Raw genomic sequence first — 22792 nt, forward strand, 5'->3', positions numbered from 1 at the left:
TTTTATTGAAAAATAATATAAAATTATGAAGAAATCTTTTATTAAAATCTTTTTATTTGAAATATGAACAAATGTTTTATTATATTCTACATTGATGTAATTTAAATATATTTGAAACTAATAAAACAAAAATAAAAAAGTTTACCTTTGTTGCTTAGGAGATGTTCTTGAAAATATTTGGCTTTTAGGTCTATCTAAATAATAATTTTAAATGTAAATAAATTCAGTTTTATTACCAAAATTACTCTTCAAGTACGTTGATCTGTCAAATATTTACAAGGTAGGATGTGATTCTTAGCATGTACACGCACAGCAGTAAATAATAAAAAGGTCTATGAATAAAATATACAAACAATGAAGCTGTGTATACAAAACTATTTAGGATTTATTTAACTCCAACAATTCAGTCAGCTACATTACTATTGGAGATATTCTTACTTATTGAAATGTAAATAATTACCTCTGCTGATGATAGTTCTTCTTTGGATAAAATCATTTGTTTTCTCTGCATTAGGCTAGAAAAAATTCTAATATACTATTGGATATATAATACATGGATAATGTGACAAGTAATTTTTTTCCTTAGACCTTAGTCATTGGTCAATAAGTTACTTCATGATCAGGGGGGGAGGGTAAAGTTATAAAGAGGGGGACTAGGGTTGTTGTTGTTATATTAGCCAGCTGGTAGAAACATTTTATCAGGGTATTCCAAAAGCTCTCACAATATCCAAGAAACATTTGATGTATCAAACATTAATGCTTTTTTTCAAAATTGCCCCAAGATATCCTTTTTTAGTAGCGAGGCTACTCTATAATTCCAAATGTCCATCTGTCAGATTCCCATCATTATGGAGCATACTTAACTATAAAACCATGGCGGTCGGACTACTATTATTGATGACTGTAACAAAATCTAATTTCCTGTAGGTACTAACCCTAACTATAGAAAAGCTTCTGTCTTGGATATTGTGTGTTTTAAAAAAAAGAAAAATTATGCATAAAGATATGAGGGAAGTTTTTGTCCAAATTATTGTCTGCTCTGGTGTGCTCTGAGAGAATTTGCATGCTCAGTGTGACGCGCAAGACGCAGTATAGCCTCATGACTCTGTTTGGGTTTTGTAAATGTTTGTTGATCATTTTTGAGACAGAATGAAAATTGTTTTTAGTAATGGTGTGGGTGCTTTAATGATTTCCTCATTTCCTGTCCAAGATAGAGGGCTAAAATTTTCAGGGATTACTTAATTTTAGATTTTACTTATTTTTACTTAGTTTTGTTAAGATTTATCTAGAAAATCTAGGAATTGATCTAGCATCAAATAACATATAGATGGACAAAACAATGTTTAATTTAGATGGGCATATGTCATAGGAATCTTCACTAAAAATTTTAGCTGTCTATCTTGAATAGGAGCCAAGAAAATCACGTTTTACCCATAGCGTTTCGGACTGACGGACAAAGTTTATTATAGAGTAGCTTCGCTACTAAAAAACTAGTTTAAGATTAATTCATTGCGCCCAGCTCACGATCCTTCCCATTCCAATTATGTGGATTGCATCCCTTGAACTAAGAAGCTTACAATAGTACAACAATGATAAGTTAGACCTTCTGCTTGGTTACCTATACCCAATAGTCCTTTATCATCAAGTACAAAGTCATTCCAAACACTTCTGGTAAATTTTAATTTTATTTAGTTTTTTTCCTCTTGAATTGTAATAACTAAGGCTTTTAAAGATATTTGTAAAACTAAAGAAATGTGTATAAACAAGGGTGTCCAGTGACCACATCCATAAGCAGCGGATTAGTAACATAACCAATAAGAAATCTCAATGAAACTTGATAAAAGTTTGCAGAATTTGAACTTATTTAACCCTGAAAATTTCAGCCGTATATTTTGAATAGGAGTCGAGAAAGTCATGAAAACTTAAAAATGTAGGAATCGATCTGGCACCCCAATTAATTGACGAATCTTAATGAAACTTAGTGAAAATAATGTAAACTTATTAAAACCCTGAAAATTTCAAGGGTCTATCTTGAAAAGGAGCCGAGAAAATCCCCCAAAACGTTGCAAACGAACATACGAACATTTCAAATTAAAGAGTAGATTTGCTACTAAAAATGTACTGTACAAAATCCGACCCTAAATTTTTCTGTCATCCTCTATTTGACCCTTCTAAACGTCCTATAACATTGATAGCTTTTGCTCTTATCTCAACCTCATCCTCTTATTTTCTTTGTGGATCTTCAGTGGAAGGAAGCTACACAAACTTATCTTTGCACCTCCATCCTGTTCTACAGTATAGTTAAAGGGGATGGAAGGGTGGAATACCCACGCCCTCAATTTGTTTAACATGTAGAAATATGTTTAAGAAGGTTGTTGACAAAGGATTGCCAAACGCGGTAGGGGCGTGATTTAAATATATATAGTACACATTTCTCTAAACTTAATTTAGGGAGTTACATATTATTACAACGTAGTTATAAGACTTGGGTAGCAAAAAAAAGTAGACGTTGGGTATCCCTCTAACTGAACCGATTTATGATTAGTCAACGGATCTCAATTTGTCTCAGCCAGGATATAATTAAAAGCCTAAATCAGCCAAGGATTAGCTGAGTACAATAGTTTTAAACTAAAAAATTAAAAATAAAGAGCTAAATGAGTGATTGCGTCTTTCTCTTTTTATCGACAGACGCACTTGGATATATCATTTTCATAATGAATGATATGTATTTCGCATTTTAATGTCAGTTTATGTGTAAATTTGGTGAGCTACATTATTGAGTAGCGTTGTTAAGTTTGGATGGAAGAATTTTGTAATGAAAGCAAAAGTGGGGTAGAGGATAAGGGATGGGGTAGAAACCAGTTACAATAAATCCTAAAACTCTTGTCAGTGGATCAAATTCGACCGTTTAAGAATTATCACTCACAGCTATCCCTCTTTGCGCTATCATGCAGTTTCATTTGTTTGGCGGTCAGTTTTAAGGGAAGGTGGGGGGCCACGCACGCCCTAAATTATTTCCCAAGACGACAAGATTTAAAATTTAGGTACATTACCTATCGAAAATTTAGCTCATTAATATCAAATTTAATATCAAATTTTTTGCACTAAAAATACTTTTCTTTATAAAATGTCAGGGGGGGAGGGGTAGACAAGATTTTAAAAATTTGCTTAGTAATATCCCTCCTTCCTTTCCCAAGCCAAAAACAGTTTAGCAAGGCGGTCAAATTGTTTGCGCCAAAAATACAGTAGGGGGGGGGGATACAAAATTTAAAATCCTGGTATATTACCCACACAAAAATTGGCTCATTGATATCCCTCCTTCCGTTCCCAAGCCAATAAAACCAGTTTTGCAAGAAGGTCAAATTGTTTGCGCCATAAATTCTTTATGAGAAGTAAAGAAGGGGGGGGGGGGGTATTCCCTAATCCCTCTTATAGGCAGATTGGCGCCAAGCTGCCAGGAGTTATAGCTCCAGTTTGAATTATGCAACCTTGCAGGTGACACATGTGACAGGACAGGGTTAGCCATCTAAAAAAAACTTTTTCATCAATCCATAATTACTTTTTATCTCATATTTTTGATTATATTTCATCTATTATTTTGCATATTATTTATTTTTTACTACATGTATGGATTGATGGAAAGGTTGGAGGCAAATAGTTCTTTGGGTGGCAAAACTCAGCCCGTGAAAAGTGATATTGTGATAAATAAACTAGAGCCAAAGTAATTTATTTTTTTTTCTATTATTTTCATGATAAAAATTTTTATTCTATTTTAGCAATGTTTTTTTCCCTAATAATTTTTATGTTTCAGCAAATAATTAAATTTAGTACTTTTTAAGATTTTTAATAGTTTCATTCATTCATAACACATTCCTTCATAGAAATGGGCAGTTTAAACAACCTCTTCCAACATTTGCATTACTATTCATTTTAAGTAAAAGTTTTAAAATTATTTGCATTTTTATCTTGAAGATTTCAGAAACACCAAAAAACTTTCGAAAATATTTAACTCTCTATATTAATTATTAAAAAATGGATTTGACTATGGGAGATTTATTTCCAGTATGGCTTTGAACCGGTTGATATCCGCTCGATTAGAACCAGTTCTCAGGCATACTGAATAATCATGTAGAGCATCGAGTATTGCAGACAATTTTCCACGAATATTTAAAAAATTAGAAAATTAATACCAGATTTGTTAGTACTGGCCTTTGGTCCCACAGGGCTAACAAAATTGGTCCTAATCTTATACATTTCATTTCATTATTCAAGGAAAGCTGTTTATACTACGATGCCATAAATAACTATTATACCTCCCATTGACAATTCCAAATCAAAGTGTAATCAAGTTCTGGCTTTAGCTTAAGTTTATTTCTGTGATAAAAAAAGTAAAAAGTGATGTGATAGTTCTTGGTTATCTTCAAAGGTTAGTTTTATGATAGTTATAGATACAGTGGTGGATAAATGTTTGAAATGTTAATCCATTTCTCAAATTTTTGAACCTCACAACGAAAATGTTTTTTGTTTTAATTTTTAAATTGAGAATTAAGATTATTTCTTGCATTTACCTATTACAAGATATTTTGATAATAACAAGAATCATATAAAAACTATTATACCTATCTCTACATTAATGTACCAATTGTAGAAGCACTGGAAATTGTCACGTGTGACGTCATAAAAGTACATATTTTAGGGGTTTCCTTTCTCACTTTTTCTCTCATTCCTCCTTTATAGATGTTTTTTTATTACTTCACACGTGACACTTTACAGCGCTTCCATTTGTATACACTTTACTACGATGTAGATTTAAATTTGATATACTTTTTACGCGATTCAATGTTATGTATAATGTTGGTTCAAAAAAATAAAAACTAACCTTTCCTGTTAGAACAATAAAGTTAGAGAATAGAGGGAGCAAGGGTACATGACTATATAGAACTATCGCAAAGACCTACCAACACAATCCCATTGCTCAAGAAATTTGACAGCTTAGACTCTAAAATGGCTGAGTTTTATACAGGGTTTTTCATTTTTAGAAACAATACCTTAACTATAAAATTTATTATGTATTTGTGTTTGTCCTTTATAGATAATGCATATATCTTAAAATTAATAAAGTAAAAAAAACAATTTTGGCGTTGTCAAAAAATTATAAAATCGTAAAAATCTGGATAGTAATTTCATTACAAGCTGTCTTGAGTACAATTATTTCGGAAAGTAGAGATTATTTCCATTTTTTATAATAACAATATTAAAGTTAAAGTTAACAGCAATATAGATTTAATTTGTTTTTAAAAATATATTTCTTTTTTTAGGAGGCTTTTAAATCTTTATCTTAGTACTAGATAGATAACTTTCTTCCTTACAACTTTCCTAAATAGTTTAACTGTCCATAGCAATGTAAACTGAACCAGAGCGCATGTATGTGTATATGTCATATTCAGTAGCGAAGCTACTCTATAATTCACTTTGTCTATCCATCAGAAAGTCCGGATTTTTTTTCAATGAACTTGTAATTAAAATCAATCTGTATTTGCCTTTTATAAAAGGATATTACATCCCAATAAATATATGTAAACTATTTCAAATTGTAGCTCATTTATGACACTTTACATGCTATACTCTGCTTTTACAGTTACAAAATGAATGTAATTATTTTAAATTCCTGAAAATAATAAAAATCTGTAAATTGCTATATACATTTTCAATATTTCATGCAATAAATTAACTGATTTTTGAAAGACATATTTGTTAAATGTTGCTAAACTTGATATCATCATCCTTGTTAGAATGTACTATAGTATTTGAATAAAAAATGTATTATTATTTTTTGAAGCTAGCTTTTTAATAATTACGTTTAAATTCTTTTAGATTTACTGATAATTATCATATAATAATTTTTTGCTTATTTTCAAGGTCTTACTATTCTAATTATATATACATTATTATGTTTAATAAGAAAATTCCGACATTCATCTTAGGTTATTTTTTTAAAAAATTGCTATCTTTGAATTAAATATTCAAATAAAATTACACAGTACAAATAATAAAAAACAGGTTTTGCTTACAAAACACAACCAAATTAATGGAAACACTTTTGAAAAGATAGCATTGATTTTAAATGATAAATATGCTCTAAATTTTTACAAAAATTAGGCAAAACATTTATTTTTTGTCGTTGATAACAATATCTTATTCTTATACTCTTATTTACAAATAGTTTTACAATAAAATCTTTTGATTTAATTGTTTTAACTCTTGTACATTAGGTCACATGACTTTAATTAATAATAAAGGTCCCCCAAATCCTTATACCAAAATATACGGTGGTTTTGATTAATTAGTAAAGTTCCTTCAAATCTTATTCCAATGACAGCTTATGAGCTTTCTAGCAGCTAAGTGAGAAAGCAAAATTTTTATCTATAAACAACCTTCTGCAGCGTCACGGGTCTTTGAAAAAAGAAAATGGTTTCATAGCTATTTATCACTCTATATATATTACTTTAATGTTAGAACTCTCATCGAGTATATTGAAAATATTAGAGGAAGAATAGTTTTTCTTTATTTGACCTTGTTGGTTTTGATAATATATTTGTCCATTAAGATATCTTTAAACACTGAATGAATTTAATTTAAAATTTTATGAAAGCTTTACATAGCTCCCATAATTTTTCTAAATAAAATATGACCATCACAAGAAATTAATTTAGAAATTAAATAGTCTGATCTTTATTTCTAAATCAAGTCTTTATATTGCCTTTTAGACCCAACATGCTATGAGCTCTTCCACTATTTGGTAATATAGAATTTAGCTTACATAGATCTATTTACTTGTTTTTGACTTCAGACATGACCAATAAAAAAAAATTTCCAGACAAAATTACGTAGAACTAGTAAATATCAAATGTTATTATAAAGTCAAACTGTTTATTTAAATCACTTTTGATTTGGGATATTTATAAGATTTCAATAAGATTTGCCTTAGTATTGAAATTTTAACTCCTAAATGACTTGTAACTTCTTACAACTTAACTGGATCAAATAAAAGACAAATTGAATCATTTAAAGCTTTCGAAATATAGAGATCCGATGCCTATAATTTTCCAAACAAAATGCCTAAAATTAGAATCCTTACATAACTTGCTATAAATGTTTGATCCAATGAAATTTGCCTTTATATTGGAATGATATTCTTAAAGGACTTATTTCTTTATTATTATTATTACGTATTTTATTGTTTTTTTTTAAAAGCGAAGCTTTTCTATAATTAGGGTAGGTCCGTCCGTCCGTACGTCCATCCGAGATAGATAGTTTTATTCGTTAATTTAGGCATGTTATAATTGTCCTATCGATTTCAAACTCTGCATGATGATTCCTGTAGTAGTTAGGTACGATTTAGAAAGCGTAGCAACTCTATAATCATTACCAGAATGTCCGTATGTCCATTTTCAACATGTTGACTTTTCTACTTTTTTAACAACAAATTTTCAAGTGTTTTAATTATCCGTTTGATCTGATTTTTTGTATATTGTTTACTGGGACAACAAAGAACAATATTATAAGCGAAGCAACTCTATAATCAAGTTCTAAAAATGTAAGTATGTCCATAAACATTATCCTGTATCAAGCAGTTTTTCAACAAATTTACTTACAATTTTGCTTCAACTCTTAAACTTTTATATTCTGATTATTCAGTTCTGACACTAAGTGTTAATGTCTGTGTGTCCTACCAGTCTTTTTTAAAGTGAAGCTACTCTATAATTCACAATGTCCGTCCGTCCGTCTGTCCGTAATTAATTAATTGGAGGAAACGTGATTTTCTCGGCTCCTATTCAAGATAGACAGCTGAAATTTTTATTGAAGATTCCCACTATATATGCCCATCTAATATATACATTGTTTTGTCCGTCTGTTTGTTATTTAAGGTGCTAGATCGATTCCTAGATTTTTACGTTTTTGTGATTTTCTCAACTACTTTTCAAGATAAAGGGCTGAAATTTTCAGGGATTAATTAGTTTTATGTTATACATATTTTCAACAAGTTTTATTAATATTTTTATTATTAATTGGGGTGCTAGATCAATTCCAAGATTTTTTAGGTTTTCATGGTTTTCTCAATTCCTATTCAGGATTGACGGTTGAAATTATTAGGGATTGAGTATGCTCATGTTCTACATATTTCCATCAAGTTTCATTAAGATTTGACAATTAATTGCGGTGCTAGATAGATTCCTAGATTTTTAAGTTTTCATGATTATAAGGTTGCATGATTTTAAAGGTGTGATTATTTCCCTATTTTACCAATATTAATATTTATTACATGACACTGCTTTACAGTATTTTTTTCCTGATATACAATCATAATTTTTGAGCTTCGCTACTTATGGATGTTGTCATCCTTGTTTTGACTTATTTTTGATTTTCTTAATTTTAAGGTAAACTTTATCTCACAGTTAAATAAATTTCCAATAACATTTTATTGGAATTTTAACTCAAAAATGACTTATTCAAATAAAAGACAAATTGAATCATTAAAAGCCTTTGTAATGTAGAGAGCTAATGCCTATAAATTTTCCAAACAAATGCCTAAAATTGGAATCCATATAAAAGTTTGATCCAATAAAATTTGCCTTTACATTGGAATTGGTACTCTTAAAGGACTTAGTTCATACTTTTTATTTTTAAGAAATATTTTTACCACAGCTAAATAGATTTCCAATGACATAAGCCCTAGTATTGGAATTTTAACTCTTAAATTACTTATAACTAATATCAATTGATTTTTAAAAAAAGACAAATTTAATTTTTAAAGCTTTTATCAATGCTATACCTACCTTCGTAATATTAATAGTTGATGCCTTATACATTTTCAAAAAAGATTGCCTTATATTGAAATCCCCATATATCTTACTAAAAAGTTTGATCCAATAAAATTTACCTTTATATTGGAATTGAAACTTATAAAGGACTTATATCTACTTAACTCTTACTTATTTTTAAGGTAAACTATCGATAAATAAATTTCAATAAAATTTGCCTTTGAATTTGAACTCATAAATGACTTATAACACTAACGTCTGATTAATTATTTAAGACTTTTTCATATATTAGTGTATACAATCAATATTTAGAAAATTTTCAACAGAAATATCAATTTCCTACTGTTTATTTTTATATTAACTTTATAGACTACAGTTAAATAAAAACCCAATAAAAATTGCTTTAATATTGGAATACAAACTGTTAAAAATTTAATAAATTCGCCTTAATAGTTATTGAAATTATTTCAAAAAACCTTTGCAGTATAGAAATCTAAAGATTCTTCTATGAAATTAATACTATTTACAAATAATCTAAATTACAAACTTCTAAACTATAAAACTTACAAACCTCTAAACTATCAAACTTACAAACCCGTTTGCGTGCCAAGACAGAAATTAAATTATAAATAGGCTTAAAATAAAATATTATATGCAAGGAGGACAACATCCACAAGTAGCGAAGCACAAAATCTATAATGAAATAGACAAACGGACAAAGTGATGTATAGAGCTGATTAACAAAAAAAATAGAAAGAGAGATATATGCAAATAAATATACAAAAACTTAAAACCACGAAACCTTAAAAAATTAAGGTTTATGTCTGACAGTTTTAAAAGAAAATCAACTTAAAAGCAGTCAGATTACCAAAGTATTTTCAACCCTAAGTATTGAAGTAGTGTATTTTTTTGTAGGAGCCGAGAAAATCTTTTGCAAAAAGTGCTTTTACTTGTGTTAAAAAGCTGTTTAAAAGTAGTCCGGCCGCTATTGATGAAAAATACTTAATTATGCTCTATATTGTTGGGAATGTTAATTAGAAATTTCAGCCTTATATCTTTTACAGGAGCCGAGCAAACCAATTTGAAAAAATAAAAGCAGCTAAATAGCTGCTTAAAAGCTGTCCGACCGCTTTTGAGGTTATACTTTATTATGCTCTATATTGTTGGGAATGTTAATTAGAAATTTCAGCCTTATATCTTTTACAGGAGCCGAGCAAACCAATTTGAAAAAATAAAAGCAGCTAAATAGCTGCTTAAAAGCTGTCCGACCGCTTTTGAGGTTATACTTTATTATGCTCCATATTGATGGAAATGTTGAAAAGAAGTTTCAGCCTTCTCTCTTTTACAGGAGCCGAGCAAATCAGTTTGAAAAATAACAGCGCTAAATAGCTGCTTTAAAGCTGTCCGACCGCTTTTGAGGTTATACTTTATTATGCTCCATATTGATGGAAATGTTGAAAAGAAGTTTCAGCCTTCTCTCTTTTACAGGAGCCAAGAAAATCAATTTTAAAATATTAAAAGCTGCTAAATAGCTGCTTAAAAGCAGTCAGACCACTACGGATGTTTTATATTTAATTATGCTCCATTTTGATGGGAATATTAACAAAAAAGTTTCAGTCTTTTATCTTTTGTGGGAGAAATTCCCCCAAAACGTTTCAGACAGACAGTCATACAGACGGACTTTTTAAATTATAGAGTAGCTTCATTACTAAAAAAGTTGGAAAACTACCAAAACACATTTTTTATATCAGTAGATTTTTTTGTTATGATTTAATTTAAGCTATACATAAGCCACACTAAAGATTTTTCTTTTTGAGCTATATACAAGGATTTGATTTTCTTATTAAAGTATTGAATTAAAAATTTGTATAATATGTAACATGTTTATTATTTATAGATGGTGTCCAATTGTTTTATGGCTTAATAAAGCACTTGATTTCCTGCTAAGAGTCACTGACACCTGGCCAAAGCTTTTCTTTAATTATAAGGAAAATATACGGGGGTTCAGATAACTCTCCGTGATAGCTTCCCTTTTAAAAAAATCAAAAAACTTTTTTGTACCAATTATGATATGCCTCAGAAAACGCCATCGTAGTAGCACAAATGTAAAAAATATGTAACTGTCTTTTGTAGCATGATTGACAGACTTAGTAAATCATATAGAGAATCTATATAAGAATTCCAGCCATTAATCTTGAATAGCAGCCAAGAAATTCATGTCTCTTTCTAACAATTTCTTACAGATGGATAGGCGGACATTTCGATAAATAGAGTAGCTTAGTTACTGTAATAATTGTACCTGAACAGGACTTGTAGTTTGTGTTACTGGGCTCACTAAAAATAATTATGACATATTCATTTATTATTTAAAATTACATATTCTTTTTCTGCAAGGGGGCTTTAACCTCCCAAAAGTTAAGGGTTCTATTTTTTGATAACTACCCTAACCTAAAAACAGGTTCAAAAATACGTTTTTTTCTCTCTAAAAACTTGTCCAAATTCGTATTATATACAGTTTTCAGCGCCTTAGGTCAAGGCCAGAAAACAGGGACTAATTTTATGATTTCCAGTTTTGGTATCCTCGAGGGCGAGAAACCATTTTTAATTATGGCTCAGAACAAGTTTTAAACCAGCGGAAATAAATCGGATTGTGAGCCATGCTTGAGAGGACCTACCTGTCCTAGTTTCAAATAGGGGAGAAGAGAAAGATTTGATAACACCAGAATGGGATGGACTTCTGGAAAACCAAGATTTATTCTGATCATCCTTTATGGTTCCCTGGCACAAAAAAAAATAATCCTTACATAACAGTAACAGGACGTCTTTACATGTGTGTAATGTGTATGTCTGTGCAATGAAGCTTCTCTTCGGTTAATAGACTTAAATCAATGATTATCCCATTCAAGCAAATTTTAATTACCTTATGAGAACCAGTATATCTTGAAAACAACAGTTTGCTGAAAAAAAGAAACCGATTAATATCTGCCGAATTAAAACCGGTCCTCGGCCATACTGAAAAAGCTGTCTAGTTTACTATTCCCTGTGTTGCTCATTTATATTTTAATTAGTATTCCTTCCATCTGTACATATTCAGTGATTTATCAACAATGTTTACCTTAGTAAGCTTGATCGTTCCTCCGCCCCCTGTGTGACACCAGCATTTCCAAGTTTTAAACCTTCATAATCAAACAAGAATGAATTAATTTAACGAAGCTATTTAGAAATTTTAAAAAAATAATTTACACATTTAAATACGTAATGCTGCTTATTTATCCCTGTTTTTGCCTTTCTGTTTGTATTTGTGTATGTTTTCTTTCACTAGCATCTACAGGCTCTACACTCAAACGGGTATAAAAAAGGACAGAAAAATAGCCCATCTAAAAATAAAAATGCCTAAAACCATCCCGGAACGCACGTGAAGGTTCTTTAAAAAGGAGAATTAATATATTTCAGTAGTTATCGAAATCTTAATCTTCAGACAAAAAATGATACTTATATATTAATAGGATACCTGCTAATTTTCTTTTGACAAGAAGATGAACTTCAGAAAGATCTCTAGACTTGCCATGGGTGGCCAGTTCACCTGCTAACGCCTATACATTAAGTATGGAGGTTAATTATTCAGAAAAGATTCTGAAATTCCAAAACTTCTTTCCATAGGAATCTCCACATAAAATTTCACCAGCAAACTTTTCAGATGAACAGACAGGCGAAAATTTTAATTACAGTTTAGCTTCGCATCAAATAATGTCCTTATATATAAAAAAAACGATAATATAAAAACTAAAGAATTGTGACATAAAGAAAATAATTTAAAAATTAATTGATAACATTTTCTCAAGTAGTTTTTGGCAGTTTCCCTCATTTGGACCACGAACGAACTTTAAAAAAAACATATTTATGATCAGCTTATTTTATGTTAGGTTAAGTTAAAGTTCGTTGAACTCTCAGGGTGTTTACCCTGTAGGGATTTGTCCCAGCAGGATGGGGCTACGCATTTATTTGTAAAAATTAAAAAAAGGGGGGTTGGGATTTCTATGGTCAAGAAATAGGTTTGAGTAAAAGTACCTACTTTTCAATGCATAATGGCTCTTATACTATTACAAGAACAAGTTTGTTAATAAGCGGATACCTTTCTGTAGATCAGAATTATTGGTTGATAAGATCGAACACTACTAGTTTGGAACCAACCAATCAAAATGCAATAAAAGTTTAAATAATATAACGTGTTTATAATGCTTTTGCATAAGTACAAGTTTCAACAAATTAGTGATATGAATTTCACGGACGTATATCATATTATAATGAAACAACTACATACTACACAAAAATATACAGTCACATATATTATTTTGAAGCCGGCTGTGAAAAAAAGTGGCTTCTAAAAAGAGAGAATATATGCTATTAAGTAAAATTTCTTAGTATTTATATAATAAAACTCCATATATAAAATTGCAGCCGGCTTCAATATTTTTTGAAATTTTAGTGATTTTTTCACATATATTTTTCAATAAATTCCTTTGATTAATTACCATTCTCAGATTTCGAGGAAAATGAAATTTTTTTTAAATAAGGGAAAATCAATAAAAATAAATTTTTCAAATTATTAAGTTAAAAAATCACTAAACTTGTCATGATCGCTTCTAGTTTGGTTGTAATTTACCTAAAAGGAATCTTTGAACCATTAAACCTAACTTTCTTGATTATTGACCAATTTCAACCATTTTTTTTCTTTCACCTGGATATTCATTGGATATTCCAAATCTGATATCGTACTTTACCTAAAATGACTATTTGAACCATTAAATCCAACTTTTTTGTTTATTTACCAATTTCAACCAATTTTTTCCCTTTCACCTGGATATTAATTGGAGATTACAAATCTGATATCGTAGTTTACCTAGAATGACTCTCTGAACCACTAAACTCAACTTCCTTGTTAATGGACTGATTTAAACAAAATAATTTCTTTCACAAAGAAAATCATCTATCTAACGGACTATCTATCTATCTAACGGACTATCTATCTATCTAACGGACAATCTATCTATCTATCTATCTAACGGACTATCTATCTATCTATCTATCTATCTATCTAACGGACTATCTATCTATCTATCTATCTATCTATCTATCTATCTATCTATCTATCTATCTAACGGACTATCTATCTATCTAACAGACTATCTATATATCTATCTATCTATCTATCTAACGGACTATCTATCTATCTATATATCTAACGAGCTATCTGAGCTATCTATCTATCAAACGGACTATCTATCTATCTATTTATCTATCTATCTATCTATCTATCTATCTATCTATCTATCTATCTATCTATCTATCTATCTATCTATCTATCTATCTATCTATCTATCTATCTATCTATCTATCTATCTATCTATCTATCTATCTATCTATCTATCTATCTATCTATCTATCTATCTATCTATCTATCTATCTATCTATCTATCTATCTATCTATCTATCTATCTATCTATCTATCTATCTATCTATCTATCTATCTATCTATCTATCTATCTATCTATCTATCTATCTATCTATCTATCTATCTATCTATCTATCTATCTATCTATCTATCTATCTATCTATCTATCTATCTATCTATCTATCTATCTATCTATCTATCTATCTATCTATCTATCTATCTATCTATCTATCTATCTATCTATCTATCTATCTATCTATCTATCTATCTATCTATCTATCTATCTATCTATCTATCTATCTATCTATCTATCTATCTATCTATCTATCTATCTATCTATCTATCTATCTATCTATCTATCTATCTATCTATCTATCTATCTATCTATCTATCTATCTATCTATCTATCTATCTATCTATCTATCTATCTATCTATCTATCTATCTATCTATCTATCTATCTATCTATCTATCTATCTATCTATCTATCTATCTATCTATCTATCTATCTATCTATCTATCTATCTATCTATCTATCTATCTATCTATCTATCTATCTATCTATCTATCTATCTATCTATCTATCTATCTATCTAACGGACTATCTATCTATCTATCTAACGAGCTATCTGAGCTATCTATCTATCCAACGGACTATCTATCTATCTATCTAACGGACTATCTATCTATCTAACGGACTATCTATCTGTCTATCTATCTAACGGACTATCTATCTAACGGACTATCTATCTAACGGACTATATATCTATCTATCTAACGGACTATCTATTTATCTAACGGACTATCTATCTATCTAACAGACTATATATCTATCTAGCTAGCTTTCTAACTATCTATTTATCCATTAAACGGACTATCTACTTTCTATGTATCTATATTTTTATTTTTCTATCTCTCACAGGCCCCGGGATAATTGTAAAATGCTAAATCTTTTTAAGAAAGTAACATATGTCTGTTAGTGTGTAGCATAAGATCTCGATAACTGCTGAACAAATATAAGTTTAATAAGTTAATAAGAAATTGAAAGTAAGATATTTAACAAATTGTTGTTTTAAACTCAAATATTTATTGCCAAGTGTTCCTTCATAACTACAAAACTTTTAGCTGTTGTAAAATAAAAAAAAGGGTACACTGAAAATAAATATTTTGGTTTCTTGTGTTATAGAAAGAACATGGAAAGGCTAAGTGCTAACGCATAAAAATATAATTGCCAAAGTGGGTATGTGAAATAATAGGAGTGAAGCAAAAAGTTGTGTACGTTTGTGCTGTTTTGTCAACCACACTGTTTTAAAGTTTTAAAGACACACAACAAATGTCAAGTTTAATCGTCCAATGTTTCCTGTTACCCAATAAAAAATATTCTTACACAAAAGTGTTTCTTATAAAAATAGAAATATCTAAAAATATTTCTATCAAATATTATTTTCAAGGAATCTTAATGATGTCATTGAGTGGTTTTGATTACTGACTTCCCACTCCCTTTGACTCCCTTAGACCTTTGTCTGAAAGTCTTAACTATGCATGGCAATGATACAAATGTATTTTTAATTCAACAATTATATGCTTAAGAAAGTAAATGTATTATCCTAAAGTAAATGTTTCCCTATCCCTTTTAAAAACATATCTTTAACGATTTTTCATACATAAAAAACTTTTCAAAATCTGTTAAAAATAAATAAAAATCAAAATTTAAATAAATACAAAAAAATGAGTATTATGCTTTAATTAATTACGTGGGAAAAAAGGTCAAAAAAACATTTCACACACTCCCCGGGGGGGCTAAAATTGAAAAACTTTTCCTTAAAGATATTCATGGATGAAGTTAACAGTAAAGTGACCAGGAATAAATATCCAATACTTAGTAACAACATTTTTATTACAATTAGTTATATTTTTAAGAATTAACATTTGAAAAGAAGAAGTATGTATCTATATTTCTAGGTAAAATAGCCTTAAACCTGTTTTGGTCTAAATTAAAGATTTATGAAATAAAATATAGTTTATACCTTTTTTCATAAAAATACCAAAATCTTTCTTTTGTATTTTTTTCCTTTTTTCCTGAATTATTTGATACTAAAACACAAAATGAAACGTGTGAAAAAAGGGATAGGGAAGATAAAATAATCCTCAACATTTACAAACAACATTTCCAATAATGATAAACTAAATTACCCATTCTGCACATTAAAATAAACTGTTAAAAAGTTTGATACAATTATATAAAAAATCAATAAAAACACCCAAAAGTTTCGAATCAATAAACAAATAACGTAGTTAGAAAGCTTAGGGTACCAGTGAAAATGTAGCCTATCGTCCACATCATCCCTGAAATATCAATACATGGGGCCAAAGCACATTTCTAAAAACTATATTCTAAAAATAAAGTAAAAAGTAATATAGGTAGGTAGTATCTGTATGTTTTAGCTATGAAATTTTTGTTACGTTAGAAAAATGGATTATGAAGTTTGATATCCCATTTCCAAGATATTTTGCTTCAAACAAAAAAACTTTAATTTCTTATCTTATGGGTCATAGCCAATAGAACCTGTACTTTTGAGAGATTGTGTTTAAAAAAGCATTAAACCATTGTTATAGTATACATACAAAAAAATCACATTTAATTATTATAATAAAAAGTTGTATAATTTGTATTTATAAAACATCTAATTTTAAAATCATTTATTTATCTTTATTTTCCAGCTAAAATTGTTCCATATTTGTTAAATTTTTATTTCTATTTGAACTTAACTTAAACATTTATATTATCATCCAATTATAGGATACTTTTTTTGAAGTAAAGTAGCGCAGCAACCCTACTTTATTTCAGCTTTATTCAAATAGTGGCCATACATACTCAGTACAGTCTTCCCTACATCTAGAGATTTAATTTCTTATTAAAGAAGCGCAGCTACTAAAAACTTTTGCTGCAGATACAACTATTTCCACTTACCTTTGTTTATTATCTAATTATCTAAGACTAAATATATTTTTAAAAGATTAAGATATAACTTCAAGTGGGTTATAGCCTTAAACAAACTGTAAGAATAGAAGTTTTGAAATTATGGATAATTTTGAGCGTAATAACTCCTTTACCCCCCCCCCCCTTCTCTTTGGAGGGTTGTGGTTCCATTCAGAAAAGACCTATAAAAGCAACAATGTGAAAGAGAACTAATGGTCCAGTGGTTAGCGAGATTCTTGGTACACACAGGCAGAAAGACAAACTCATACGCACAGTCACAATGTTACTCTAATCTAATTTAAGAATAGTTACCAACAAAGTAAAATTGTTAAAAGCGAAGCTTTTCTATAATTAGGGTCGGTCCATCCGTACGTCCGTCCGTCCGTAACAGATAGCTGTTTTCGTTAATTTAGGCATGTTAGAATTGTCCTATTTATTCCTGTAGTAGTTAAGCAACTCTATAATCACTACCAGAATGTCCGTACGTCCATTTTAAACATGTTGATTTTTTTACTTTTTTAACAACAATCTTTTATGTGATCTAAGTATCCGATTGATCTGATTTTTGGTATACTGATTCCCGGGACAACAAAGTACAATATCATAAGCGAAGCAACTCTATAAAAATGTAAGTATGTCCATAAAAATTATCCTGTATCAAGCCGTTTTTCAACAAATTTATTTAAATTTTGGTTCGACTCTTATTCATTTATATTTTGATTATTCAGTTCAGACACTATACAAGCATTAATGTCCGTTTGTCCTACCATTTCAGTGCTTCACTTTAATGAATGTTGTCATCCTTGTTATAATGAAAACCTATAGAATATGCTTTGTTTCTGTCTATCTATTTATTTAGCTACATGTCTAACTATCTACTATCTATATATCTATATTTTGGTCCAACAGAATCTCTGGTTCTGCATGGAGTTAAATATAATTCTTTTTTTAAAGGGGTAGTTGCACGAAATGCCTTTAAATTTGAATTTAGTGAACTGCATAATTTTTCCTGTTCAATGGTTTAAAGGGGTAGTTTCATGAAATGCATTTAAACTTAATTTAGTGAACCGCATATTTTATCCTGGTTAAATGTTTAAACTACATTTATATGGCATATATTTGAAAGAATTTCAATTTTCTACCACGTAGTTTTTAAAATATCAAGACTAGAAAATCGTCTTTTTAAATTGCATATATCACAAAAGGACAATTTTCAAGTCTTGATATTTTAAAAACTACGAGGTAGAAAATTGAATTCATTTCAAATATATGCTATTTAAATGTAGCTTCACCCATTAACTAGGAAAAAATATGCGGTTCACTAAATTAAGTTCAAATGCATTTCGTGAAACTACCCCTTTACATTTATAGGGCATACATTTGAAAGAATTTCAATATTCTACCATGTAGTTTAAAAATATTAGGACTTAAAATAGTATTTTTGTGATATATGTTATTTATAAAAAATAACAGCGTGACTACTAATTTCGTTATGTCTAATTGTTTGTTATTTACTGTAATACAATATCATATATGTTTGATGGTATACTTGTAACTTTTGCTTGCAATAAATTTTTTGAAATGCACTTGATGCAACTATCCCTTTAAGTTGATATATCTATGGATCTCAAGGGATAAGACAATGGACTAAATTCCCTTTTCTGTAGAACGAAAATTATAGCTGGGATTTAACCAAATCAATCAAAATACCTATCTAGGCTATCTATCTACCAATCTATCTTTTAACTATACAGGGTGTTTTTTTTATAGGACAAAAGTATTGCTTAATATAACCCATTTGCCATTGACAGAAATTAATGATCTATATCTTAATTTCTTTACTGGGTTGGGGCAATTTGTATAAGAAAAAAATATTTAGCGATTTTAAACAAATTATGCCTTAAAAACTGGTTTTTCCAAAGTACCTTTTATTGGAAGATTTTTGGATCATGAACAATTTAAAGAATGTGCAAAAATGTGTATATTTTTAAAATTCAAATTGCGCGGCTTGTGTTAATAGTAGAAAAATGTTATGCATATTGTTAGAATCGTCATAAACTCTAGTTTTTGGGTGTTTAAGAAATATTCCTGTGCTACGTATAGTTTAGGAGCTACGTGGTACACAGTGCGATCTTTTGCCTAAAAACGGGACATTAAAAGTAAACAAAAGTAAACTTCAATAAATAGGCTTGTTTTTAAGAAAATGATGTAATTTTTTTTGCTTTAGCTAGGAAATAACTTAAATTTTGCTCCTGTTGACTTCTAATGTGCATTTAGTAAGTATGTCTGTCGGTATTGGAAGAGCGAAGCTACCCTATTTTTAAAAAATCTATAAACCTTCATAACTTTAGTTAGGATTTGAATATTTTAACAAAATCAACGTCCATGTAAATATTTTTTCAATGCAAACAATGTTTGTGAACAAGAATATTGCGTCAGGTGCACCCAGTTCGAGTCATGGCATTTTTAGGTAGGTCCAGTATAAGTAAAATAGGACACTTGTAAGGCATGTTTTCAAAGGCATTTTTTTTTTACAGATATAAACAATAATAACATAATTTTTTATAAACTTTTGATTTTGTGTTAATACCTTTACTCTAAGTCTAGCTATCTTCATTTAAAGTTTGTATAAGAATATAAACATAATTACGCATATATAAGATTTGCAAATATTATAATTATTTCCTAAATTTGAACTTCTGCTGGACCAAAACCAGTTATAAATACGCATCTTTTTAGAAAACATGAAATTTAGCAAATTTAATTGCAAAAATAAAAGTATTTCTATGTCATCTTTATTTAATGACTCCTTTAACCCTTAAATGTCCATTAAAATCGCGAGAACACGCAAAAATCGTTAAAAATCACGCAAACGGCGGCAAATAATGGCGTAACGGATGGCCGAAAGCAAATTATGCAGAAGTAAAGAAAGATCCGCCTCAAAAAGTTTGAAAACATTGCAGAGATGACTTTGGGCTCTATAATGACTCTTTCCCCCTCTAAAGGGGGAAAAATTTGAAATTAACAAGAATGAAATTGTAAAAACCATGCAATGTAAGATGCTAAATTACTCAAAAACGGCCGGAAGGCCCCAGGTTGTGAAAACTGTTTTATACATAATACATGTTGCATATTGATATTATTATTGCAAAACCCGGGGCCTCCTGGCCGTTTTTGGGTAAAATGGAGAAAACTGATTTTTTGGGGTTAAAAATCTTAATATTTTTGGTGAAATTTTCTCACAAAATGTCAATTTGCACCACCAAAAAAATTTTTTTTTAAATTTTTCTTTAATTCGACATTGGTACAGGTATCTGAAAAGTACCTCAATCAAAAATTTTTTTCATAAAATGAACATAAATGTATTTTTTGTTGCTTTGAAAAAATTGTGTAAAAAAATCTGGAAAATCATCAAAACTGAAAAGAAATTTTGGCATTATCCTCTTAGATTTTTTTTTTCAATTTTGAAAATTTGAGTACTTCCCCCCCTCCCTCCCCCCCCCCCCCCCGACGAACAACTATTTTAGGTTAGGTTAGAGGATAATACCGAAATTTTTCACTACCTTTTTTAAAAATGGTATAAATCTACCAAAAATTAAATTTTTTAAAAAATTTCTTTTCTAGCTGTCTACTTACAGCCATTATTAATTCCTAGGATAGATAAAAGTCAATTTTAAATTTTTTGGATGTCCCACTGGATCGCACTGTGTGGCAAATGGGTTATATTAAGCAATACTTTTGTCCTATTAAAAAAAACACCCTGTATATAATAAGGCAAAATAAATTTGGGTACTGATTGGTTGGTAAAAAACGCATAAAAACATCTGTAAATCAAAAACTAGATGATAAAAATAATTCCAACTGATGTAAAAAATGTGCTTTGTTACTTTTTATTATTTTTCATGATTGTAGCTCAGCTGTTTGCCATATTTCGTGGAAAATAAGGATCTGTGACCATCAAATATTTTTATAGAATCAAACTTTTTCAATTAACATTTTAACCCTATATTGTTGAAAATATCAACAATAGTAAAGTTAAATGTCCATACATTGCTGTTATTCATCCAAAACTGCTAAAATGGCTAAAGAAATGGCTATGAAAATCTAAAAGTTTTAATAGTAGATAAGCTTGTGACATTTTCTAGATATAGGTTTTAATGGGTGCCAAGCCCAAAACTGCTACCAAAAATTGAGTGCCTGTCTCTATGTCAGCTGGGTAACAGCTATTCAACCATTTTTTGGTATTTTCCAGGAAACCTAAACATAGAATATTGCAGTATAAGTACACTTTTTTAATTGAAATTTTAGCTTTTTTCATCAAAATACTTATTATAAACCTGTTTAATTCTATATTTAGCTGTTAAATATTTGAAAACGGCTTACAATGGCAAGGTATAGCCAAAAGTATGAGTTGAATATAGGGCTTGTGACATAACTATGGGTAGGTTTTTATGGGTGCTGAGCTCAAATATTCTACTAATTTTTGTGGCCGTCCATCCATATGGCATTTTCGTAATAACTACAGCTGGTTTTGTACAATTTTTAGATTTTCATAGCCGTTTCTTTGGCCGTTTTTAGCAGTTTTGGATGTAGAACAACTATGTAAGGACTTTTAACTTTTCTATTATTGATATTTTCAACAAAATAGGGTTAAAATTTTAATTGAAAAAGTTTTTTCTATAAAAATTTTTGATGTTCACATATCCTTAATTTTCCACAAAACATGGCAACAGGCTGAGCTGTAGCTGTTTCCCAGCTACCATATGGATGGTCAGTCACAATTCTTATTGTTATTTTTTAGCTCAGCACTCCTAAAAACCTACCCAAAGACAGATCACAAGTCCTATCTACAATTAATACTCCTGACTGCTGCCAGCTGTTTTTAGCCTTATCCTAGCTGCCACATGGATAGTTGGTTACAATTCTTATTGGTATATTTGAGCTCAGCCGTTTTCAGCAATTTCCCAGCTGCCATATGGATGGGCGGTCACAAATTCTGTTGGGATTTTTGAGCTCAGCACATCTAAAAACCTACCCAAAGACACATCACAAGCCCTATATACAAATAATACTCCTGACTGCTGCCAGCTGTTTTCAGCCGTATCCCAGCTGCCACAGCACCCCTATAAACCTACCCAAAGGCATGTCACAGGCCCTATCTACACATTATACTCCTGATCGCTGCCAGCTGTTTTCAGCCGTTTCCTAGTTGCCATATGGATGGTCAGTCACAATTCTTGTTGGTATTTTTGAGTTCAGCACCTCTAAAAACCTACCCAAAGACATGTCACAAGCCCTATCTAGACATAATACTCTTGTTCGTCGCCAGCCATGTTCAGCCGTTTCTAGCTGTTTAGTGGCTGGTACTAGAAATTTAAAAAATGGTTATTGCTATCATTTATCATGAAGTGAACCAAAAACATTTTTTTTAAAAGTTGATTCCTACATAATTAATGATGAATTTGCCCTGAAAATAGGCAAAAAACGGCTAAGCACCGGTGTCCTGGATAGGAAACAGGTTTTTTTTCAGTTATGTATG

The 22792-nt window shown here is 29.8% G+C and overlaps 1 protein-coding gene across 1 annotated transcript in view; it reads right to left on the bottom strand.

Moving 5' to 3' along the window:
* Window positions 1-22792, bottom strand: part of LOC145305686 (uncharacterized) — a 72347-nt gene that overhangs the window by 11451 nt on the left and 38104 nt on the right. Inside the window, exons 18-24 of the mRNA XM_080147398.1 lie at window positions 12334-12415; window positions 11938-11998; window positions 11743-11779; window positions 11498-11600; window positions 11122-11156; window positions 461-515; window positions 146-194 (exon numbers count right to left, since the gene is read on the bottom strand). Coding sequence (XP_080003524.1) covers window positions 146-194; window positions 461-515; window positions 11122-11156; window positions 11498-11600; window positions 11743-11779; window positions 11938-11998; window positions 12334-12415 — 422 coding nt within the window. The remainder of the gene's footprint in view (window positions 1-145; window positions 195-460; window positions 516-11121; window positions 11157-11497; window positions 11601-11742; window positions 11780-11937; window positions 11999-12333; window positions 12416-22792) is intronic.

Source organism: Acartia tonsa, chromosome 14, assembly GCF_053477335.1.
Source record: "Acartia tonsa isolate MP-2025a chromosome 14, ASM5347733v1, whole genome shotgun sequence".
NCBI classification, from domain to species: domain Eukaryota; kingdom Metazoa; phylum Arthropoda; class Copepoda; order Calanoida; family Acartiidae; genus Acartia; species Acartia tonsa.